The sequence below is a fragment of the Daldinia vernicosa genome (genome assembly GCF_022497035.1).
Source record: "Daldinia vernicosa strain CBS 139.73 unplaced genomic scaffold F5Y00scaffold_18, whole genome shotgun sequence".
NCBI lineage: Eukaryota > Fungi > Ascomycota > Sordariomycetes > Xylariales > Hypoxylaceae > Daldinia > Daldinia vernicosa.
Genome location: NW_025953934.1, coordinates 283831 through 307587, shown reverse-complemented (window position 1 = coordinate 307587; position 23757 = coordinate 283831). Strand labels below are relative to the sequence as shown.

General features: G+C 49.7%; 7 protein-coding genes across 7 annotated transcripts; 5 read left to right on the top strand and 2 right to left on the bottom strand.

Annotated features, from left to right (window-relative positions):
* Positions 1-1166: 1166 nt before the first annotated feature.
* On the bottom strand, positions 1167-2003 carry F5Y00DRAFT_261220 (uncharacterized protein; the record flags this gene model as incomplete). The annotated part of the gene is made up of 2 exons (XM_048011168.1): positions 1167-1682; positions 1746-2003. 2 exons carry the CDS (start codon positions 2001-2003, stop codon positions 1167-1169), a joined length of 774 nt encoding a protein of 257 aa, XP_047865703.1.
* A 4166-nt stretch (positions 2004-6169) lies between these two features.
* On the bottom strand, positions 6170-9126 carry F5Y00DRAFT_50275 (armadillo-type protein). The gene is made up of 2 exons (XM_048013740.1): positions 7508-9126; positions 6170-7436 (listed from the first exon to the last, which is right to left on the bottom strand). Exons 1-2 carry the CDS (start codon positions 9001-9003, stop codon positions 6473-6475), a joined length of 2460 nt encoding a protein of 819 aa, XP_047865702.1. The 5' UTR covers positions 9004-9126; the 3' UTR covers positions 6170-6472.
* Positions 9127-9299: 173 nt separating this feature from the next.
* F5Y00DRAFT_234790 (putative methyltransferase) lies at positions 9300-10984 on the top strand. The gene is made up of 2 exons (XM_048007469.1): positions 9300-9789; positions 9846-10984. The coding sequence occupies exons 1-2, from the start codon at positions 9647-9649 to the stop codon at positions 10510-10512; spliced, it is 810 nt and encodes a 269-aa protein (XP_047865701.1). The 5' UTR covers positions 9300-9646; the 3' UTR covers positions 10513-10984.
* F5Y00DRAFT_234788 (PXA domain-containing protein) lies at positions 10985-15201 on the top strand. The gene is made up of 2 exons (XM_048007468.1): positions 10985-14688; positions 14742-15201. Exons 1-2 carry the CDS (start codon positions 11072-11074, stop codon positions 14800-14802), a joined length of 3678 nt encoding a protein of 1225 aa, XP_047865700.1. The 5' UTR covers positions 10985-11071; the 3' UTR covers positions 14803-15201.
* A 653-nt stretch (positions 15202-15854) lies between these two features.
* Positions 15855-18335, top strand: F5Y00DRAFT_234775 (uncharacterized protein). The gene is made up of 7 exons (XM_048007467.1): positions 15855-16133; positions 16236-16364; positions 16448-16453; positions 16529-16686; positions 17056-17132; positions 17198-17294; positions 17347-18335. Exons 1-7 carry the CDS (start codon positions 16076-16078, stop codon positions 17764-17766), a joined length of 945 nt encoding a protein of 314 aa, XP_047865699.1. The 5' UTR covers positions 15855-16075; the 3' UTR covers positions 17767-18335.
* A 651-nt stretch (positions 18336-18986) lies between these two features.
* F5Y00DRAFT_261214 (glutathione S-transferase) lies at positions 18987-19942 on the top strand (the record flags this gene model as incomplete). The annotated part of the gene is made up of 3 exons (XM_048011167.1): positions 18987-19050; positions 19120-19423; positions 19492-19942. 3 exons carry the CDS (start codon positions 18987-18989, stop codon positions 19940-19942), a joined length of 819 nt encoding a protein of 272 aa, XP_047865698.1.
* Positions 19943-20506: 564 nt separating this feature from the next.
* F5Y00DRAFT_261213 (glycoside hydrolase superfamily) lies at positions 20507-22548 on the top strand (the record flags this gene model as incomplete). Its single annotated transcript, XM_048011166.1, has 2 exons — positions 20507-21355; positions 21565-22548. 2 exons carry the CDS (start codon positions 20507-20509, stop codon positions 22546-22548), a joined length of 1833 nt encoding a protein of 610 aa, XP_047865697.1.
* Between the last annotated feature and the right edge of the window lie 1209 nt (positions 22549-23757).

The following is a 23757-nucleotide window of genomic DNA, read 5'->3' as shown; positions in this document are numbered from 1 at the left end:
TCATTTCGAAATCCTGAGATCATGTCAACATTATATAAGCATATAGGGTATAAAAATATATAATAGTACTAGGTATATGAGTATCTAATAAAATAATGGAAAAAACATATAAGCGCATATATCTATTTAGACATAGCACCATATTATTATTACGAATAGTTGAAAATAAACATCACAGGTGAGGCTCGAATTACAGGCTTACAAGTACGATACGATTATAATTACGATTACAATTACAATTAGAAGTCTACGTGTTTTACGATTGAGCTAAGTCTTACGTTGCTACGATTTTACGGGAAACAATAGCTGGCTTGTTGTTGCAGTATATAAGCCCGCAATAAGGGGAGGCAGGTGCAATTCGAGGTAGGTATAATAAGTCATACTTGCCTGGCCGAGATCATCTTAGAAAGGCTGAAATGATCCCCGAGATCGTTTCGGAAGCCTGAAATGATCTTAAAGGCTGAAATGGTCTTGGAAGGCTGAGATTATGTCGAATTCAACACGATCCTTATGACTATTTTGAACATGAGGCTATTTTCTTTGAACATCGTCACGGAGACTCGAAATGATTCGATATGCAATATTATCCTGGTGATCATGTCGGGATATTGTAATAATATTCAGATTTTTAAAATAATCTTATAAGGTGACATAATCCCTGAGATCATGTCCGCCCCCCACCCTGGCGCGGTAATGTAGGTAGATGTGCACGAAGTAATTTGTACGGGTCGGTATCCTCTTCAACACCGACTTAAATGTTTAGGGGTTACTTCATATAGAAACCACCGGTTATAAAACCTCGTCAGGAGGGCAGAATGCTGCGCATAAGCTACGGTCGTGTACTGGAGACACAAACGTTGTCCTCTACCTGAGTGGCTGCAAGCATAAGCATCAACTCCTTTCTCTCTCGGTTTCCTCCACAGAGTCGGCTTCGTGATAACCTAGTATACGAATGCACCAACAGGATAGAATTCAAAGCAATATTTGGTATGCAGCCACGCGGAGAGCGGCCGCACTAACATACCGGAAGCCACGTCTTTATTGGCGAGGGTATCACATTCTTTTCATATCGACTTAGATAAATGACGCTCTGTTAGGGGCCTCCAAGCAATCGAATTTATCGACAGCATATAAGCCCTGGGACAACTAATATGCCAAGCATGTTGTCATTGTCTTTCTGCTTCCTCCCGCATACGCTCGTCGAAACGCATGCTGACCGCCTGTGCCTGAGCCTCGTCGTAGTTTGGTGGGGGCTCGTCTGGAGTTTGTTGGTGGGCCTGCTGTTCCCGAGCTGCTTCATCCGCTCGTCGAGCTACCTCGGTTACTTGACTGGGGTTACCACCACCCTGAGGACCGCTATATTCTGGTAGTTGCTCGTCGTGGACGGTTTGAGCCCAATTGCTCTGGCCCGACTCTTCTGCGATTTGTGCCGCGTGGTGCAGACGGGCTTTAAGTTCCACAAACTTGGACTCAAATTCGCTAGAACCACCATCCTTGAACGTCAATCTCACATTGACTCTCGGAAACTCCGGAGGGATATTGCCATCAGGAACCGGGCGCACATTGGCCTCCCAGTACCAAGGCCCGATCCACGACGAACACATGCGGCTATCCAGGCACCCTAGTATTTTAGATGAAAAGGACTTGAACTGATCTGTAGGCTTGGAAGGTAGGTAGATCAACTGAGATGAACGTTAATCTTATCGTTCGATTCATATGCTGTAAAGCGTAACATTAATACTTACTCTCTGATTCGTTATGTACGCCGTTCCGCTCTCACTCTTAATATTGAGGGGAGGGACATCGGTTGCTTGATTCGGAGCGGTTATGCTAAGAGCTATCCGTCCTCTTGTCCTATGTAGAATAGTCTCGTGCGGCAGCGGCTCTATCTCTCCGGCCCGAGATAGCATAACCCAGCTGGCTTCTAAGTTAGTGTCCTCCTCGCCCCGGCTACTCTGACTAAGGATGTATGACGCATGCTGGTCGTGAAGGCCGTAATCCATTATGACGATGAGATGGACGAGAGAGATGGACGGTGCAAATTGGACCGCGGAAGGAAGAGCAATGCTCTCAGGGAGAATAGAGATAGATATCACATCCTAAAAGTTGATGGAAAAGTCGCGGATGGGGGAACAGGGAAGGGGAGGGCTGAGGGCTAGTTGGGGCTCAGGTCGACGGGAATTACAATTATTACATAGGCAAGAAGAGGCTCATACATACTTTATTGACATTTTGGGCAAATTTGAAGGTGGTCAGCTTTCGGGTCCTGCGCACAAGTCCTAGTAGTCACCAACCGAACTCCTGGGATTCGTCGGCACAACAAAAACGGGCAGGGTTCCAACGATTCTGGTCTCAGGAACTGCAGGAACTGCGGGAACTGGCTCGGTGGGCTTCTCTGGCTTGCTGGACTGGCAGGCTGGTCTCGGACCGGCACGATTTGCAGGAAGTTTGATGGAGATGTTGATATTGGTAAATGTGGGCCGACTAACACGGTAGCCCGCTGGAACTTGCCCTGCCGTAACTGGTACTAGAACGGCGCACGCCTGACAGGGCACTGCAAAAGACTGCAAGGACTCGCAGATGTGGAGTTGCGCTTGGTAGTGTGGGCGGCGAGATTGTATATTGAATAAACGGCGGAGCAATTGGGGCAATAGGGAGAATTCCTCGACTTCAGCTGCAAGGTGCAAACCCGAACCGGGTTACTCGTTCGATGGCTTCGATGACTTACTACCTATGTACAATACGGAATAAATGCGGAATACTTTTGCGACGCTTAGGCCAGGACCAAGGGCCTAGTCCCCGTGGGAAATGCCGAAGTTGACCTGAAACCCCCAGGTTTAATTCGATATGTCGATACGTCGACAAGGGACTTTGTTCTCGATTCAAGATAGAGAGGCGTAATGCGTAGTGCGCAGTGTGATGACGAAGGGATGAACGTGGCTGCGTGGTAGGGAAATACGTGATGTATGGTACAACCAACTTAGGTAGGTAAGGCAGGCAAAGGTAGGCAAAACTTCAAAAAAAGGCTCTAGACCAGGGATGGATAGGGAGAGATATGCGCGCCAAGCCGCTGCCAAGGCATGGTTGAAAAAACCCTTAGGCAAGCAGCTAAGAATGGAACTCACTAACCTAACCTAGCAGGTCGTGACGATGTAGACTTGAACCTTGGGTACGTGGATCGACCGCTAACTGCAGGTGTAAAAGCATGTACCAGCATTTGATAAGATTGATTAGTTATGGTAACACAAGATTGTGGAAGAGGTAAGAGGGGTAACTCAAGAAAAAAAAAAAAAGGAAAAAAGCAAGTGACGGCATAAGCCTATGAGCGTTTGGAGGTTTGGGATGGAGGGGATAATACTCGGTAGATTCCGTTTCCATCATTGGTCTTTCACATGCTTCAATATGCTATAACTAGGCATTTATATCGTCCAGGTACAGCGATTGTATACGCGTACTTACAAAGGTTACATAAAATATATTCAGTCAGGTCAAGGTCAACTACTATGTACCTTATGTGTATAAACATATTGCGCTAGGTACCTCTTATAAAATAGACTACGGTGCATTAGCAGAAAATAGTATTTCCAATACGGAATAGAGGGAAAGAAAATAGGTTTAGACCTATCAGGGAAGATCGGGTCCAGCTTGGCAAGAGCTGGCTGATTACGTAAATTACTCTAAGTTGGGAACTACCTAACCCAGGAGATTTTGTTTTAGGTTTTACCTGGTAACTATGTGTACTGGAAGTCGCAGAATAGCGTCAAAATAACTGGCGCAGTCTACGAACAATTATGCTGGTAGGTGCGCCACCTTTTTTTTGACGTTATTCTGAGTCGTTATTATTCAGCCCCCTCGAGATCTTCTTAACCATTCTACGCATCTAGCAACCCGACACGATATCACTAACGTAACTCTTTCATACCCATGGAAATAGCCTACTATATACATGACTATACCTATACATGTAGTGTATGTAGGTATGTGTACCTAATGCAAAGAAACACTTACGCAAGTTACATCGCGAGCAGGGTCCTCGGTCTAATACCGTCGACCCGAAACCCGAGGCTTCAACAGAATAACACTCATTTCGCTCTTCATTTTCACCGGTCACCAACTTTGGGTTGGTTCAAATGCATACATCAGCAAATTTGTGACGACGTTGGAGTTTTTGGGAACCTGATCGTCGTCATCACGGGCTCCCTCGTGCCTTATCAAGGTTGTTGAAGAAACAACCCCAGGGGCCCGGGATCATGACATTAACATTTGAGGTTGATCTAGGATCTTCTGGTTTTACCTACCGTTACTTGGCTTCTAGTTTCTCCTTTTCTATTGGTTCCCATGCTCATTTTCCAGGGTCCTTGTTCTCCGTGGTCTCTGCCGACCAACCGGTTAGCTACCACCTTCTTGAGCTTAAAACTCTTCTGTTGACATACATGGTTCCTCGCATGACGGTTTATTGGTTATGAGTACCGCGTCCATGGCCAGCCTCCTGAGTTACGCCCATATCTCCGGGCCTATTGAAGCTGGTGGACTGACCCAAGCCGAGTATTCCTGCAGTAGCCATCACTTCGCGGACCTGGGGACAAAGGCCCTGTCTGTTGGTGGGTCGGTCGAGTCGCCAGACTGCATCAGGCCCCTCACGATATCTTCGGAGAGCGTTCTATTCCCCGGTTCGCATATTTTCCAATACCATTTTACTGGAGAAATTACCTCTTCTATTGCACTATCATTCTACAGGATCTACCCTCTCCTTGTCGGGCTGTCAGATGATTGGCTCGCCCTTAACTGAGGCTCCGCAACAAAAAAACGACATGTCATATTTTATAGAGGCCACTTGACGCAACGTCTCGCTAGCATTAGACGCTTCCAACCATGGACCAACCAAATAAAGACAGATGGGAGACTCTTCTCAATAAGAGTTACGTTACGTCAATTAAATCTAGATACTGTTGGCCTCGATTCCGCGATTCCGGGGTGAAATCCTTCACGGAGTAGTGTCGTTGCGAAGCTATGTTGAATCGAATTTGCTCTTCTAGGTCGGGTTAGTATGCATTGCAGATCACTGGTCTGGGCAATCTCTCTCCCTGAACCAAACTTCTCCTGGATACATAAGTGTCATTCAGTCATCTTGGCCTATCGTGAAGCCTGTCGACGACGGCTTAAACCACGTCAGTCGGCGGATACAGCTGGGGCAGAACGCACAAGCTTCTTGAAGATCTTTGCTAGTGAACAACATTACAATTACACAACACAAGTCTAGAACACTTCCTCGGTGTGTTAGGATTCGTCTAGACGAAAACGACATCACCCCTATCACATGGCTGTACCTCTGCGGCGGCTAATACTTGCAGGCTGAATTATATCACATTTCATAACATAAGTATCCATGTCATGTACCAGCTTGGTAGAACACCCTGAACTGATGCAGATCAACTTTCTAGGTCTTTGGCATTAATTAGCCAGCGTTACGAAGCTGACCGTATGTCGGGCCCTCCGGCAGATGAAGCACGCGACATGGTTATGCAAAATTTACACCCAGCTCAGAGCAATAACCTGCTATATCCACTTTGAGACTAGATGAAGCGAAGCGTATGTCTTGGACGTCGCCGATGGCGGTCAAGCATGGACGAAATAGTCGTTTCGAGCTACCATTACTAACGGACTAGCTGAGCTTGGCTTCTGGGACTATTTTGAGTGCCGCTATCGCTTGGGTTCTTTCCTGCTATGGGATATACAACATAGGACGGTGGGTTTTGGGGCGTTAGATAATTAAAGATTATTCTGAGTATAGATCGCCTGGGCTCTCTAATGGTCACACTGTCTCGGCTGTCTTTAACGCGGCTTATGCATCTCCAGTTGACTGGCATATCCCCAGCCGTGCTCGAGTGTGTCTACTGAACCTTCACCGCCCCTATGTTTGAGAGGTGGCCCCTTAAGCGGTCTTAAACACCCGATTCGACCACCAAAATCATTGATCCTACTTAGCAGCTAACAGGTGCGTCAGCCACGTAAATGGTAAGGGAGCACGAGATCGTACGAGTCGCGGCAATCAAGCATAGAAACACGGCACAGACGACAAGGCTTCTCCAAAGTCATTTGATTCATTGAGCTGTGCCTTAGTCATAAGCGTCATGATCATTCAATCTACCGCGTACCGCGTGTGAATAGCCGTGTGTCCAACCGGACTTCATTACCAAGTGATGAGGAAAGATGGAAACCCAATATCATGAGGCGTGACAACGAAAAAAAAAAACACCCCTCCCGCGAATAAAACACCCCTGAGACCCAATGAAGAAACTCCAAATACAGTACATTGACATGAATACCGCCATCCAGCTCTGCGTAAGACTCCTAGCCAAGACAATGTGTTGTTAGCACTATGATTTTCCAGCACGAGGCGTCCTCTATTCTTTCTCCAAAAGGATCGTCGGTGCTGTTGGCCCCTAGCTCTGCAACCAGGTTTTTCGCGAAGCTACGAGAGCCAGTTCTCGCTTGACCGTGCTGCGGGAGTAGCCGCGCTACGTGCAGCGTCGGAGCCAAGATTGAATTTTGGCATGTCGATCCGTGGCGGCGCCTCCTCCTTTTTCTTACCTTTATTCCCACCGCCTCCCGCCTGGTTCTTGCGCGGGCTTTTGGACTCGGCAGGCGGTCCATAGCGCACGCCTCGCACGTCCCAGCCGTCTTCGGCCGCGGCGGCTACCCAGGTCCGTAGCCCGTCATGCACGCCCGGGTAGAATTTCTCCTTGCAGAGGCGCAAGCTGCCTCCCATGCAGCGCTCCCAGCCCGAGATGTTAAACAGGCCGCGCAGGGCGTTGCGCTCCTCTGCTGTTGGGGTACAGGCAATAATCGCGTTCATGAGGTCGAGATGCGAAGCTAGATAGTTTGTAGCATCCCATTCGACACCGCCGACATAAGGGGCAGCAGGGACCGGGGGCCTTTCCTGCGGGAAATGCGTCTGCATGTAAGTAGCGCTGTCGATTCCGGACGGGCCAGCCCTTTCCTTGGCCTCCTTTTCTTGCGGCAGGTAGACCACGTTGAGGTGGTGCAGGAATATCCAGAATACTTCCTTGGTGACACCAACGGCCTCCTTGCACCACACACGGTAGGGACGTTCTCGGTGCATATCGAGGACGAAACCGATTGGTCGTTCTGCTTCATTCGGCTCTGGGTCGCGTAGGTGGCCAAGTACCGTCTTGGCGCGGACAGGACGGTCAGAGGGGGCGGCAGATTGTATGTAAGTGAATAACACAGAGGTGATGATATTGCGAGTGGTGAACTCGCTGGGGCCCTTCTTCTCTGGGTCAAAGAGCATGTGTAGCAGGGCCGGGAACAGCGTTGCCTGGATCGAATTGAGGTACTGCAGTGCGAGGGCTGTGGTGCACAGCGCCTTAAGGCAGAGGAGATTTTCATGCAGAAGAGCATCTTCGTGTTCCTCTCTGTTTCATAATTAGCATTGCTGTCCAGTCAAAGGTCAAAGCAAAAAGAAGTGGCAATATTTTCAACATACCTCCACTCGACCTCCATGATACGATGCAGCAACGCCACGATCTCCTGCATCCCGCCCTGTCGTATGAATTCCTCCGTCCACGCCACCGTCTCGTTGCGTAACAGTAGGCGCAGCTTGTGTAGCTTGCCGACCTCCACCGACTGCGGCTTCTGGACCTTACGCAGGTAGGCGACAAAGTCTACGGGGCCCTGCTGCGACTTCACCTTGGAAAAGATGCCGCCACCGGTACCCGACCCCGCGGAACAAGGCCGCTCGCTGGCGACGCTGTCCGTGGACCGGCTGCGAAAGTGCCGTCCTATGGAGCCTTCGCCCTTCTGCTTTTTGGGGGAAGACGTGCCCGATTTCTTGCCCCGCGATAATGTAAAGCTCCGGCCTCGGGATTTCTTCGTCTTGCGGTTCTCGTTCGCCTGCGCGACGCTGATGCTCGAGTCGCTACCGTGGCTCTCGGGCCGAGCGCTATGCAGGCCGCGGCTCTCAGCCCAGTCCTGCCTTATGAACTCCATCTTGATAGTATCCGCCAGGTTGCGCATCTTGTACCTCTGGTGCTCGGGAATATTTCTTCGGTCTAGCATAGCCTCGAGGTGCTTGTCGATGTCTTTGGGGTCGAGGACGGGCTCGACAGGCCCGGCCGAAGTGGGCCTGCTTTGCGACCCGGAGCCGCCGGTGAACAGTCTGAGACCACGGTGTATCTTAGACGGCGAGGTCTTGCCGCTGTTGCCGCTGCTCCCGCTGTTCCGCATGTCGGGGGACTGGATGAAGGGCGCGTGGTACGATTTAGGTCTTTCTTTTCCGGCGCGGGTGCTCGACCCGCCACTCTTCGAGGAGGGGTAGCTAGGGACATCCAGGCTGTGGGTATTCTTCTTCGCGCAATCCTGATCAGTCTGCTTCTCTAGCGCGCCGCTCGCGAATTGAGCATAGATGGGAGGTCGCTGGGGTGTATCATAGGGGGGGTGATTCTCTTTGTTCTTTTTGAAAGGCGTCTCGTCTTCGGTAGCCGTTGCTTGTAGATTCTTCGTACTCTTGGGGCGACTTAGGAAGCCTACGAGGTTCGTGGCGGACTTTGTTTTCTTAGGTTTGCCTTCGTTCTGCTTGGCCAGCTTGGCCAGTTTCTCCGCTTCCCTCGTAGTCATTGGTTTCGCTGATACTGTGTTGTAGCTCTTCTTGGTTGGGGATGATGGAGCACTCGGTAGCTCGTACTGTTTGGGTGGTGATCGAGGAACAATGCTAATTTGATTCTGCTGGATCTCGCTGAGGGCAGCCGGACGAGAGAAATTTGGAAATCCACCTATCTCTTGTCTGGATGAGGATGATTCTGGAACATAGTTTGGAGGGATTAAATCGGTAGGTGGTAGAGGAGAGCCATCGGAATTGTTTCGTCTGTGTATCCAAGTTTTGAGAATGTTGCCTTTGGATTTAGAGCGCTGATGCTGTTGCGGTCGTCCAGCACTAGGACCAATGTTTGCAGAGACATGATACTCGTTGATTGATGATGCCATAACGCCTGATTAATACAATGCTCGTCGTCTAGATTGACGACAGAGCAAATATTTAGAAGCAGAAGCAAAGCAAATATGTTGTTAATGTTGTTACTAAGATAAAGCGTTGATTGTTGGCCATGCGTCGTCTGAAGCGATGTTTAGGATGTAGGATGATGAGAACGATGAGAACGCGTTCAATGGCAAAGCCTGTTTTTTAACGGGCAGCCAGTTGAACTTTCCTCATCTGACAGCTACAGGCGCCGAGATGAGGCTAAGATTTAATATAAACTTCAACGTTGAATCTGACGTTGTGACATCGATTGAGAGTATTGTATATGCATGGAGCCTTTTGTTTAAGTTCTGTCTCGCCGCCCTTTTCTTACCTGATTTGGGGGTTGGTTACCCCAGCAACCGGATCGCCAGGCGTACGAAGTACCTACGTTACGAGGTAAAAAGGAGTGCTTATCTGTCAGTTTTGTCTTATCGCGTCTCCAACCCCACCAGCTGTTTCCTCAGCTGGAACCCCACTTCGTCAGCTTTGACGTTACACCCGCCGGCGTTTCTTTTTTATTAAACATTTTATCTTCGCGATTAGGATTCGCAAGCTAAAAACTACTGCCAATTGTCGCATCACCTCTGCTAGGAAATAAATACCGTCGCCATGCCCGGTCCTCCGAATAAGAAGCAGAAGCGGCAAGATTACCGCCAAGCGCTAAAAGAAAATGGCACGACGAATATGCCCAAGAAGAAGTTCTATCGCCAGCGCGCACATGCGAATCCCTTCTCAGACCACAGGTTAACATAGTATGCATATTGCCTCTTTATGTCGCTTGTTAGGGATCAATGCTTATGCGGTATAGTCCAGTCAGACCCGATGCCATGGATTGGTCCACGTTCTTCCCAGCATTTACCGAAGCGGAAACGGAAACATCGTCCCCTAAGAAGCTCACGAAAGATATTGAAGTTGTAGACATAGGTTGTGGATTTGGTGGCCTACTTGTAGCCTTGTCGCCCGTAATGCCAGATACCTTACTCGTAGGCATGGAAATCCGATCGCAAGTAGCGGAATTCGTCCAAGATCGAATCAAAGCTCTCCGTGCCAAGGACCCCGAGCAGAATTCATACCAGAACATTGCTTGCCTGCGGGCAAACACAATGAAATTCCTACCCAATTTCTTTCGAAAGGGCCAACTATCGAAGCTATTCATCTGTTTCCCCGATCCACATTTTAAACAGCGAAAACACAAGGCTCGAATCGTGTCTACTACCCTTAATTCCGAGTATGCATACGCCCTCAGGCCAGGTGGAATTGTATATACCATTACGGATGTGGAGAATCTTCACGAGTGGATGGTACAACATTTTGAGGCCCACCCTTCGTTCGAGAGAGTGCCTGAAGAGGAGCAAGATGCTGATCCATGCGTGGAAGTTATGAGGACAGAAACCGAGGAAGGGAAGAAGGTCGAGAGAAATAAAGGCCAGAAATTTGTTGCCTTATACCGGCGCATGAAAGATCCGGAGTGGTGACCACTACTACATACGACTACAAATTATATGACAATTGGAATATAAAGATACCCGGTGATGACTATCCTATGAAGATTCGGAACTTGCTCTTTTCTGTAATTTGACCGATGAACTATAAGGAGTCATATGTCGCTTCGCTTCGAAAAACGAGCCTAGAATTGACAAGAATTTTGTTATTCAATGACAAACTTGAGGGTCCGCATTCAAAATCGCGTCTAATGGATGGGGCATCATTCTACGGATTACAGGTATTGATAGGTATAGGGTACATACATGTACCTATACCTACTAAGTGTATGTACAATACAGGTACATGTAGGTACCTTGCTGCACTGTACAATAGGTACATCATTGGAAATTCATAGCCCGTGCTTCTTGCACCGCATTACCCCATATGGTAGGTACCTTACCTAATGCGCTGGAACTTACAGCAACTTCAATCGATAAGCAGGTCTTGGCCTCCAATTCGCCGTCATTTACGATTTCCACGATACCACATATACTCGTCACCCCCACGGACAAGTCATGACGCCAGTTTTAAAGCCACCGCAAACTGAGTATGGCCCTTAAGGGGAGAGATGTTGGTTACGCTGGCGTCGTTTGCTTCATCGCATGGGGTTACGCCACAAGCTGGTTTCCTCCCATTCGATGGATGGGATATGCCTTCGTCGGCGGCGTCGTTGTAACTCTTCTAGCCTGTCTCCTCTTACTTTTTACCTCCCGAGGCTCAACATATAGCCAACGAAATAGAACCTCACGACCCAATGCAGTCATCTTTTCAGGTCCCGCTTCTTGGCACAAAGAGACCACCGCCTTGCGAATTCGACAAACCTATCTTAAAGACCCCCTATATGCCGAATCTCCCGCCATATCCAACGCCTTAGACGATTTGCTCGATCTGATTATACGGGATTTTGTCAAATCATGGTATTCGCACATAAGTAAAAACCCGGTATTCGCGAATGAGGTGGATAAAACTATGAGATATGCGCTAGCTAGCATTCGAGACCGTCTCTTCGAAATAGACCTGGTGGAAGTAGTAACGAGTAGGATTGTCCCAATATTAACGGCTCATTTTCGCGACTTCTACGATGCGGAGAGGGCTGTTCGCGGCCGTAAGTTGAATCGTGATGTTACGGAATCCGAAGAGTTGGACTTGGCCATTGCCGCAAAGTATAATGACGGAAAACTACATCCGGCTGTGTCTTTGGCATACTCGGATACGAAACTGCTACAGCAAGATTACCTACGGAATATAGTTACTAAGGTCCTACCAAGAGTACTACCTAATACCATGGTTGACAGCCGAGTTGTGTTTAACATCGTCCGCGAAATTGTCGCCTGTACTGTCCTATTCCCTACCATGCAGCTTCTATCTGAGCCCGATACCTGGAACCAGGTGATGGAAAATTATGGCCGAACCATGCTACAAGACCGATCGACAGTTCGTAAGCTTCGTGCGGCCTTAGATGCGCATGCGTCACCGCCACCAAAGAGTTCTAGACCAGTAGCTTTCCCGCGATTGGCTTCGGGGGATAGCGAGCGTCGGTTTGAAAAATTCATCCGCACGATCCGCAAACTTAACAATTTGTCTGACGCGAGACGTTTTCGAAGCGAAGTAGCAAGTCAGCTGAAGAGAGATTCCCAGTACTCGGGACAGGACCCCATCTATCTCCGTCGGTTAGAAATGGGCAAACGACTCCTGGATCAGAGGGTTCAGCAGTTAGCTGCGGGTGGTGATGGACGGCACATACCCCTATCGAGCACTCCGCCGCCAAATGTAGGGTCTTCAAGGCTTGAGAACGCGTCTTTAGTTGAAATCCTGCGTGACACGTCCGGTCTTTCTTATTTTATGGAGTATATGGATAGACAAGGCTTGATGCCCCTTGTACAATTTTGGCTAGTGGTGGATGGTTTACGAAACCCTCTGGAAGATGATGGACTCGACGATGAGCAATTACCTTCGACTCTGAGCCCCTGGACCGAATCCGATCGTACGGACATCGCCCAAATTGATCAGGCCTACTTATCTAAAAAGGAACTCAAGGTCCCGGCTAGCTCGCGGCGCATTATTCGCGAATTTCTCGACGCTGGAAAAGCAGCTTCCCCGGCACAATACTACAAGGCGCGCCGGGCTGTGCTACGGGCTCAAAGTGCCGTACTCGAGGACATGCAATCCAAACACCTTGATGCATTTAAAAAGTCTGAGATCTTCTTTAAGGCTTTAGCATCGGAAGAGGCATCGAAGAATATCCCTCTAGCACAGTCTCAGACAAGGCCAGCTACAGGCCCACCATCACTTCGCGCTTCGCAGTCGTATGGGTTGAAACCCGCGCCTGTGGCAAAGCTTAATCCAAAGATAAACACGTCCAACGGTCAGGTTAGACGAGGTCTATCTACAACAGACCTAAACGCTGTTGCTACCAACGCCAATCATAGCCCAGACCTCCCAACGGGTCAGCGGCGATCATTCGACGATAGCACAACTTCACCACTATTTGACGACGACGATCCGGACCATGATCCGATGACAGACTCAGTAATGAGTCTTGATCAGGAACCATTGAGACCCGTACCAGATACCCAGGTAGTCCAGGCGGTGGAGGAAGCACTGAATAACATCATGGAAGACGATCGACCCCAGACTGCAGAGGACCTTCGCGAGTCGCTATTTGGGAATGACGACGGAGCTTCAAGCATATTCTCGGGTCAAGATAATGGTTCAGCTAGGGGCTCGCTGGACCAACAAAATCCAATGCAATCTGGGAAGGAAGTCGAAAAGCCCAGCTTGGCGTCTCTTGGACTTGTCAGTGCAGCATCCAGGATTGGAGTATTCATAGACGACGACCTTTTTGCAGACGAGGATAGGTTCTTGTCAGACGAGCAGGAAGATCATAACGAAGGTGAGGTTGGTAACATCGAAGACGAAGTACACGAAGCCGCCCCTGGCGACCTGGGCCTTGCGGAGGCTATTGCAGCCCTTACGAACGATATTGAACGACTTGCTGCGCAAGAGGCCGTCTTAGAATCACTAACGAAGAAGGCGGAATTAACTAATAATACAGCGGAACTGCGCATCTTACGAAAGTCAAAAGCGAGTCTGCAGAGGGAACTTCGGCGAAAGGAACTACAGCGACAACAATACGTAATTCAAGAGAGCGATAATAGTTTATACGGGCGTGCGTCGATCAAGATCAAGTCCATCCAAGTAGGACGAGAGGAAGACGGAAAGGAATTCGCCCTATACGTCATCGAGGTAAAGAGGAACGCGGGGGAGAAGATGCCAGCAGCCACTTGGATTGTGACGAGACGATACAGCGAATTCCACGAGCTTCATCAGAAATTGCGAGACAGGTATCCCTCAGTACGGAACTTGGAGTTCCCACGGCGGAGGATGGTCCTAAAACTTCAAAGCGACTTTCTTCGTAAGCGGCGTGATGCGTTAGAGCGGTACTTGAGCGAACTCCTTCTTCTGCCAGATGTATGCCGCAGCAGAGATCTACGGGCCTTTTTATCTCAAAGCGTCATCACTCAGGGAGAGGACATAATCAACCGCGAGGATAAGAAGGATATGATGACGCGTCTATACGACTCCGTTGCTGATGGCATGGAGGATATCTTAGGAAATATACCTGTTCTAGACCAGCTCTCAACTGCGGGGCAGAATCTAATAGCGGCGGCTACAAGCCAGATGAGCACGATACCGCTTAACGTCAACGAGGATGCCATAACGGCTGCCGAAGCCGAAGCCGAATTGAATGCCTTTGAGAATAAAGAGCTCGAGCCTTTCATCAAACCAATCTGCGACGTATTTCTCGAAGTCTTCGGGCTTAATCGAGGTAATAATTGGCTTCGTGGCCGAGCTGTTGTCGTTGTGCTACACCAGATGCTCGGAGGTACCATTGAACGAAAAGTACGAGACAATTTCAAGGTGCTGGTTCAAGAAGACGCCATCCTTAAATATATCGATCTCCTAAGGAACAGCATGTGGCCCGGCGGACAACTTAATAGAAACAAGCAGCCCAGGACATCGTCAGAGAAAGCACGAACCCGAAGAGAAGCAAGCTTGATGCTGGCTACTCTCGTTCCGGATTTGGCTGGAAACGTGGTCGGACGGCTCAACGCCCAAGCCGCGAGTCGCAGAATGTTTGCGACGCTGAATAACTCGAGGTTGAAGTACGTAATGTTACCCGTCTATAGACGTGTTAAGTGCTAATAAACAATGACAGCTCGCATTTGGTTTTCACGATTATGGACGAACTAATCGACGTTCTATTTAACGAAGCCTAATTCTTCTACATAGGCATTTCTTCTTCTACTACACAGCACAGCATAGCATCGGCGTTTGGACCAGTCGAGTTTAGGATGGTTTCGAGGCGCGAGTGAATGAATACCAGGTACGAAATGTTAGATATCTAATGCATAGTTGGCGGTGTAGCTCTTATCATTGCGATCGCTGCGGAAGGGCGCTGAATGTCGTATCGATTATCGAGAGCTACCGCTAGGAAAAGAAAGTGAGGCGCTTGCTTGCTTGCTTGCATGCTTGCATCCATGTTCGAGGGGTAGGTAATGCGAAGGCAAGCATGTACATACACGCGTCGTAACGTGGACCTTATATTTTGTACGATGTATGCATAGTTATACGGCCTATGGTGTTTTTGAATAATTATACTCACTTCCATATTGGTATAGTTATGTGTTTGATACGCCTGCTTGTCCATTTCTTATAAAGTTGCTAATGAATAATCATGAGCTCGATTCTCGATTCTCGATTCTCGTGTAAGTGAAGCTGAGTACGTAGATGTAGATGGTACATACCGGTACCTTTTTATCCTTGTACCTAGGTAACCTACGTACATGCATGTACTACCTAATGTATATTCCACTCAAAGGTACACCTAAGGCTGTTTTTTGACCTGTGCGGGGCGAGGATCTCAAAAGACAAAATCTCACAGGTAGCTCCGCTCTGGCGCCTCCACATTTTTAAGTGCACGGTGCTCTTTCACAGCCAGATGCCAGTCAGACAAGATGGACACCTTCCATTCTCTCTCCTCTCCAATCCAGCAGCTGCCATCCCCATCACACCTCGATCTTCTGCATCAATCACTTGTCAACTTTAATAAAATTGACCAAAGCAAAGTGATACGGCCACAATACTACCCGTCCTTTCTACTACTCGCGCAACACAAGGACTACCCTCTTTTTTATTTTCCAACCACCAATTTTATAGCCGGCCTATCTCTTAACCCTCCTTCCAATTTTTTCGCCGCTTTCGTTGCCCGCATTTTTCGACAAACTCCTCCAGGTTTTCCTCTCGTCGGGGTTTTCCCTTCTTGCTCCGTGGCCTCGTGCCAACTTTTTTTTTCTCTCACGCAACCCACCCACAAACCATCTGATTCGGCAAAACAATTCGTCCAGGCATTTCTTCCTTGGTTTCTCGTGATTCGCGCAACAACAACTTTGCAGAGTCTTGCCTATTTTCTCGCAGCGCACGCGAGCTTCTCTCAACCTTTTGTTTTAAACACTCATCCGGACTCGCGCCTCGTTTCTATCGATCGCGATCATGGCGTCTACTGAGGTTTCCGCTACCCGGCTTTACTTGGGTAACCTGCCAAAGGGCGGTAAGTTATACCGGATGCTTGCTCGAGCTCATGTTGTAGTGTAACGGAGCTTCAAGCTAGCTTTTGTATCGCCCTGTCGTGACTGCTAACCGTCCCGTCTAGCAACCAAGGCCGATGTGGAAGCCCACTTCGCAACCCATGGCACTGGTGAAATCACCGAGGTCAAGCTGATGAATGGATTCGGCTTCATCGAATACAAGGATCCCATGGATGCGCGCGATGTCGTTCCTGGTGAGTAACCCGCGCGTCTTGCAAGTTTTTGTTTTTGTTTTTTTGTTAGCGGCAGTCAATAACTAACATTATCCGTGTCACAGCTTTCCGTACGTCTTGGACCGTTCCTGGCCACCGTCTCACCTGATTTCTCCGTTGTTTTCCCTGGCTAATATGACGATAAGATGGATCTGATTTCATGGGCGAACGCTTGACCGTACAATTCGCTCGAGGTTCTCGCCACCGCGAAGGCTTCGGTGGTCATGAGCGCAGTGCTCCCCGACCCCGTCGCACTCCCCATCGCATGCAGATTACTGGACTTCCCAATGATACCAGCTGGCAGGTCTGTTTAACTCCCGTTTTCCCGTTCTTCGCCCTCGGATTCTGGCTTTAGATGATTTCCCCTTCCTTGGTACAGCGAGCCATCTTGCGCCGTGTGCTTTTTCGCCCGAACGACGGGGACGCTGGTATTCAACATTATTTTTTGTGATGTCATAATCATCGATCTTAGCTCTCCCCAATTCTAGCGGACAGGTCTCAGGAGCTAGCCAAGGTGCCTCAGGGATTTCCAATGTTAGACGTAACCGCCTGCTTGGATTGGTTTGACCGCATTCCTTTTGCTGGTGCTGCTTCTGGAGTTGGGAATATTGGCCTCATTCGCATGTTCTACACCGCTCCTCGGACCCCCCACTTACATGGAATCTGGATCTAGGACCTGAAAGACTTTGCTCGACAGTCCAGCTTGGATGTCGTATACTCGGAAACGGGCCGTGACGGCAATGGCCGAGGGTACGTAGCGGCTCTCAACGGATTACCTTGGCCTACGATGATATAAGCTAACGGATTTTAAACAGCTTTGTCGAGTTTGAGACCGCAGCCGACCTGAAGACTGCCGTAGAGAAGCTTGACGGCCGCGAGTTCAAGGGACAACGAGTCAACTGTATCGCTGACGTAGGTTTATCTACGGTCCACTACTTTCTTTTTTATTAATACGGAATATTAGACCCAACCGGATTTCCCTGTCCGCGAGCGTGGCGCCCGTTCTCGTTCCCCTATGGGTCGTCGACCTTACGGCCCGCCTGGTGAGGGTTATGATCGCCGTGGTCCGCCTCGCGGGTACGGCAGCCCGCGCGCGTACCGCGATGATTACCGCGACCGGAGCCCCGCTCGTCGCGACTACTACGACGATCGCCGTTACAGATCCCCGCCGCGCCGCGGACCTGTTGACGATTACCCAGCTCCACGTGGGCGCTACGAAGATCCGTATCGTCGCGACTACGGACCCCCGCCGGATCCGTATGTCAACGGTCGGCCTTACGACCGGCCTCCAAGGGATTTTCCCCCGCGTGAGGGTGGCTATGGGCCTCGCGAGGGCGGGGGCTATCCCCGGGAGGAATACCGCCGAGGTGGCGGTTACTGGTAAATTTCTTAATTAATTCAACTTTATTTGAGCGACCCCCCTTACGTTATTTAGATACCGCGCCGTTTCTCCACGTATGGCGGGACAGCTGTACCGTGGCAATGACCTGTTTGTAGGGAGCTTGAGAAATACTTGGTAGTAGGTAGCGAGGAAAATAAGGGAATAAAAGTACTTTTAGGGGTAGGCTATGCGTGAAGTGCAATGAAATTTTTGACGGGGCCGGCTTCAACGTTTTTGATGAGGGTGGCAGGAATAGGATTTAAAGGGTTTCTGACCGGCTTGGTTGAGCCATGCTCAGGTTGGCTTCAGGTTAATTGTGTGTATGATCAAGCAAGACAGTCGCAACGCAGTTGCTTTTACGAATGAAATGGTTTTGTACGTAACGGAGGAGCTGTCGAAGCTATCCAACAGATCCGTCTAACGTACATACCTAGATACCTACCTAGGTACATATGCAGACTAAGAGTTACCTACATGAGAGCTATCTACATGGAGGTATCGTGCTAGGATCTGATCGGCTAGATCTACTACTTGGGCCAAGCTAGCCCAGGTCCTTGCAGTAGCGGCAATCCTCTATTCCCAATAGATGTTTTAGTAATTCTTCGCTAGAGTCTTAGCAAAGGGGATGACTGACTCGGCCTGAGAAAGAGGCACTATACCTTGTTGATTAGAGCAGCTAAAATTAGAGAGTTGGTATCGGAGCAATCGAAAGACCCGACGGTGCGGGTTAAGGCAAGCTAAAGTTTTGAGATAGGTAGTTATAGGAGCTACCTTAGGTAAGCTACCTCGAGAGAGGAAATAATAATGTTGTGCTTAGAAATACTAATGACATCAATAAGCGGGAACCACCAGCGAGTGTGACTGATTAAGTAATATATATTATGCATAGGTATCTCTTACCATACGAGATGCCCTTACGAGGTACCTAAGAGGTAGATATGTAATCATAAATCTGCAAAGTAGAAAGTTGATACTGCAGTTGGTCAAAGGCTACATCGAACATTACCAATCCTGTCTCACAAGAGAACATACGTACGTAGGTATTCATGTCGCTCAATATCCCCCGCGGTGTGATACTGCGGCGTATAAATATTCTCACTTCCCGTCTTTCATCTCAAAGCCTTGGTGTCAATTTCATTCAGCGACCAAACTACTACTCGAAGATTATATACCGTAAAACTCCATTTTCCACATCCCGGACATTATATAAATCAGACAGCGACATGGCCGAACAACCCGAACCAACCGGCCTCATCGCCAAGAGCGGCATTGAGCTTTTAACCTTTAGTATGTTCTCCTTTTGAATGATAGATACCTAACCTAAGATATACATGTCATATTAATATTTTATCATAGCCACGCCCAATGGCATAAAAATTAGCATCCTACTAGAGGAGCTAAAAGAAGCGTACGGCAAAGAGTATACGTGGCAATCCGTCAATATCCTGAAGAACACGCAAAAGCAGCCGTGGTTTACCGCAATAAACCCCAACGGCAGGATTCCGGCCATCGTCGACCATGATCGGGGCGGCTTCGCCGTGTTCGAGGGTCTCGCCATCCTGAACTACCTGACGCGCCATTACGACCCGGAAAATAAATTTAGCTTCCCTGTCGACAGCGACGATTATAGCGTGTGCGAGCAGTGGATGGCTTGGCAGCAGTACGTGTTTGATCGATTATTGACCTGACTTGGATATAACTGAGCTAAGACCGTTACTTGCACAACAGCGGCGGAGTTGGCCCCATACAAGGTCAAGCTAACCACTTCTTCCGCTTCGCCAAGGAGAAGATCCCGTACGCAGTCCAGCGCTACGTCGGAGAAACCGAGCGGCTCTACGGCGTTTTAGACAAGCGTCTCGAGGGGCGGGACTTCATAGTGGGCGCAGGCAAGGGCAAATTCAGCATTGCGGACATTAACCTGCTGGGCTGGGTGAACGCCGCGCTCTACACGGGCATCGACATGTCCCCGTTCCCTAACGTCGAGAAGTGGATCGACAGGTGCATGGCGCGGCCCGCGGTTCAAAGGGGGTACGCGATTCCGAGTAGGGTGCCTATTACTAACGAGGACGTGAAGAAGAAGAGGGAGGAGGATCCCGAGGCTAAGAGGGAGCATGAGGAGTCGTTGAGGTTTTTGAACGAGGCGAAGGAGAAGTATGGGTATAAGTATTCTTCGCCGTAAATAGGGGGGATATACATACATAGTCGTAATACCTTAGTATACTCACTATATACCTATATAGTGAGTATACTTGGTATGCGGTGCTACTTGAATACAAGATAGCTACTCCATGTTTCCCCGCATTCTAAATTATACCATGTTATAATAACTTATAACTTATACATAATAGGGGTCGGATAACCAACCACTTATACATGGTGATATCAATTCTCTTACCCTTATTAAGTCATGTATAATACGATCATCATAAGAGTATGTACCTAAACATGCCTTCGTCGCAATGACTTCCAACAGGTGGACAATTTACACCTGCGTCTTCGGCTCGAACTTCCCCGGATCGTCAAAGGTGCCATTCCCAATCCCAATTCAGCCAGCCGGCCCCGGTCTTGGGACTTGGAAATGCTACCTCGTACCTAGTTCGAGGAATACCGAGGTGACGTCTAGACGGTATTGGCATTGTTATTTATAATGGCGACGTTGTCGCGAGTCGACCCGGCTTCTGTGCCTGGAATGATTGGAGCTATTACTGCTACTACCTTGGTGCAGTGAATTTATTCACCCACAATGAGTATTCGCTCCGTTACCCTCGCAGCTCTCGTAGCTACGGCCGACGTCGCAGCTCAAGATATCAACGTCCATGTCCCAAGTGACCTTGCCACGCGACCGCTTGTACCTGATGTCTACGGGTACTCGGTCGAACCAGTATGGGTAAACGACTACGTCAGCACGCCTCTGGCCAAGAATCTCCTAAGCGCCATCGCAAAGGTAACCGGCAAGCCGCCGCCAATCCGTGTCGGCGGCAACACGGCCGACCAGACTTATCTACACGACGAATTATCAACCGGGAACGACTCGTTCGCTATCCCGACTCCCCTCACCGCGAAGCAATTTAATATCACGCCGGACTGGTACGACAGCTGGGCAGACTACTTCCCGGAAGGCACCGATATCATCTACACGCTCAACCTCGCCGTCAACGACTCGGCATGGTCCACGGCCGTCGCCCAAGCCGAAGCAGCGCACAAGTCCCTCGGCAAGAAACTCGTGCAATTCGAGCTCGGCAACGAGATCGACCACTTCATCAACAAGGGATGGCGAGACCAGACCTGGGACGTCAACACCTACATCGAGCAGTTCCGCAACGTAACGGGCCAGATCGTCAACTCGGAGTGGTACAACAAGGCCGCAGACGACAACAAGCCGACCTTCCAGGCTGGCGTGTTTGGCGACCCGCCGGGGGTGCCGGACCAGCAGGACGAGGTTGACGATTTCAGCATCGAGAATCTGACGCTCGTCGAGAGGGACGAGGATCGCGATATTATCGGCAGTTATGCGACGCATTTATACCCGCAGTCGACGTGCGATGGGCCGAGATGGCTGCGCATGAGGTTGGATTTGCTGTCGAATCATGCGGTGCTTTGGCAGGGTGAGTTAGTTTAGTCTTATTCGCCGTCTGTCCTGGTAAATATACCTAGGTACCTATACTAACCGTGTGGCAGTGAGTTACCAACCCCCTTTTTGCTAAGATATTGTAGACATCATGTTTATATACATCACCTTCTCTACCTTGACAGCAATAATACAACAAGAAACACAAAACACACACTACTAACACACCGCAGAACGTATCCCAATACGCCCCCCAAGTCGCCGCAGCCGACAAAGCCGGGGCCCCCCTGGTGATGGGCGAAACCAACTCCGTCTCGTGCAGCGGCAAGAGCGGCATCAGCGACACCTTTGGCGCGGCCCTCTGGGGCGTCGACTACGTGCTGCTGGGCGCGTCCATGGGCATCCGCAAGACGTACTTCCACCTCGGCGCGCAGAGCGAGTACAGCGCGTTCACGCCGAAGCCGTACGAGTCGAAAAACGAGACGCTGGGAGCGGGTATACGCGCGCACTGGTACGGGCATTATTTCGTGGCTAGGGTGGTAGCTCCTGTCAAGCAGAGGGGTGATGATGATGATGATAGGGGGGAGGAGGAGGAGGAGGAGTTGAGTATTGCGGCGCTGCCGGGGGCTAATAGTAGTGCGTTGAGCGGGTATGCTATTTACAGCGGCTCGGAAGAACAGCAACAACAACAACAGCGGGCGCTTAGAAAACTCGTGTTTCTGGATATGGGCGTCTGGAACGGCACGTCGGGCCTGAGCAATAATTCCACGCTAAAGGCGACGGACGGGGCGACGTTTACCAACGGCACGAGGCCTTGTAGCACGATCAGGCTGGCGACGCCGTGGGCGGCGGGACGGAATGTCGGCGTTACGAGGTTGACGGGTCCGGGGACGAATGCTAAGAGCGGCGTTGCGGTGGCGGGGGTTACGTTTGATGGGGAGACGGGGGAGAGGGTGGGCGAGGAGAAGGAGGAGGTTGTTGTGGTTGGGGAGGATGGGGCGTTGGAGGTTAGGATTAGGAGGGCGGAGGGGGTGTTGCTTGAGGTTGAGGTTGTGGATGGGGATGGGGATGGGGATAGGGATGGGGATGGGGATAGGGGTAATGGTGGCTCTGGAGGAGATGGTAATTCGGGAGCCGCTGGGAAGGGGAGCGCGCTGTGGTCTGGCAGTGGCTTGTTTGTTGCCGGTATGACTGCTGCTTTTATGGTGATGTTGTAGTTGTAGGGGGTGATGTAAAATACTTGACCTACAAAAGACGTATATTGAAACTACCTTAGGTGGTTATTTATTGAAAGGACTGTTTTTGAGATATGTTATATCTAACACATTGGACTCAGGGGTATGATAACTCGGCCACGAGGAGCACATGTATGTAGGTGCATGTAGTAGGTTCTTGTACTTCCTGTTACGAGATAGGCTGTCTATAGTTTCGGGAGGAAATTATGAGTTGGTTGTGTCCTTTGAACTCGTCGTATCGTAGCCTTAGCATTGGTAGTATATTGGTTATATCGTGCCCAGACTAATAATTACATATGTCAAAGGAAGGGACTTGAAGTATTAAACTTAAGAGGGAACAGAGAGAGAAAGAGAGAGATACCTATACTTACCGCGTCTACATATGGACCAATACGCCCCTCGCAACCTCCCCCACGCCCCTCAAGCCAATGGATCTAAAGACGAAACGACATGTCACCCTGCCACGGCCCGCCATCGTGTATAGATGACATATCGATGTCGGCGCACCCTAGCACAGCAGCAGCAGACTCATCTCATCTCAGCTTAGGTACACCAGGAGTCCTCCCCCTCCCCCGCCCCCCCAGCCATCCATCCATAGTTAGATCTTGCCTCGAATCCGGAGATAGAGATACATACATACGTACCTCCTAACCTAACTTAACATACGTCAATAGCTTGCGAAGTAGCTAAAGTCCGAAGTCGCACTCAAGGGTAGTGCCCTCGACCAGACGTTCTCCATCGGACCAAGTTTCAAGTTTCCAATATCTGAGTCCCGCGAAAAGCAAAACCATCACTTACCTACCGCGTCTCCATCGCACCCCTTCTAATCACCCATCTGCCTATATCAACCCTGCCCCCCCTCCCCCACGGAATACGAGGGGGAAAACTGCCATCTCAGCACCCTGCAGCAAGGCACACACGCACGCACGCATGTACGTACGTAGGTATGTCCTCATAGACCGACTGACCGACCGACTGAGTCTGCAGCTAACCTATCGGAGACCGACCCATCTGGATCCAATATCTGGGGGTAGTAGCCTAGTAGGTAGCATGAGAGCGGCGCGGCGCGGGCCAGTGATGTGACTTGCAGATACATGTATGTATGCTTGTCGGCCGCGGTGTGGCCTCGCAGCGCACAGCATGGGGGACCCTTCCTGCAGGTTTGTTGCGCTTCTACGTGCTGCTGCTGCC

Bases quoted from the DNA above. Each gene is read 5' to 3' on its own strand.
- F5Y00DRAFT_50275 (XM_048013740.1), bottom strand. From the start codon at position 9,003: ATGGCATCATCAATCAACGAGTATCATGTCTCTGCAAACATTGGTCCT. The intron at 7,437-7,507 runs GTATGTTGAAAA...ATTATGAAACAG, and splicing joins ATCATGGAGGTCGAGTGGAG to AGAGGAACACGAAGATGCTC.
- F5Y00DRAFT_234790 (XM_048007469.1), top strand. From the start codon at position 9,647: ATGCCCGGTCCTCCGAATAAGAAGCAGAAGCGGCAAGATTACCGCCAA. The intron at 9,790-9,845 runs GTATGCATATTG...TATGCGGTATAG, and splicing joins TCAGACCACAGGTTAACATA to TCCAGTCAGACCCGATGCCA.
- F5Y00DRAFT_234788 (XM_048007468.1), top strand. From the start codon at position 11,072: ATGGCCCTTAAGGGGAGAGATGTTGGTTACGCTGGCGTCGTTTGCTTC. The intron at 14,689-14,741 runs GTACGTAATGTT...AAACAATGACAG, and splicing joins CTGAATAACTCGAGGTTGAA to CTCGCATTTGGTTTTCACGA.
- F5Y00DRAFT_234775 (XM_048007467.1), top strand. From the start codon at position 16,076: ATGGCGTCTACTGAGGTTTCCGCTACCCGGCTTTACTTGGGTAACCTG. The intron at 16,134-16,235 runs GTAAGTTATACC...CGTCCCGTCTAG, and splicing joins GGGTAACCTGCCAAAGGGCG to CAACCAAGGCCGATGTGGAA. The intron at 17,133-17,197 runs GTACGTAGCGGC...GATTTTAAACAG, and splicing joins CGTGACGGCAATGGCCGAGG to CTTTGTCGAGTTTGAGACCG.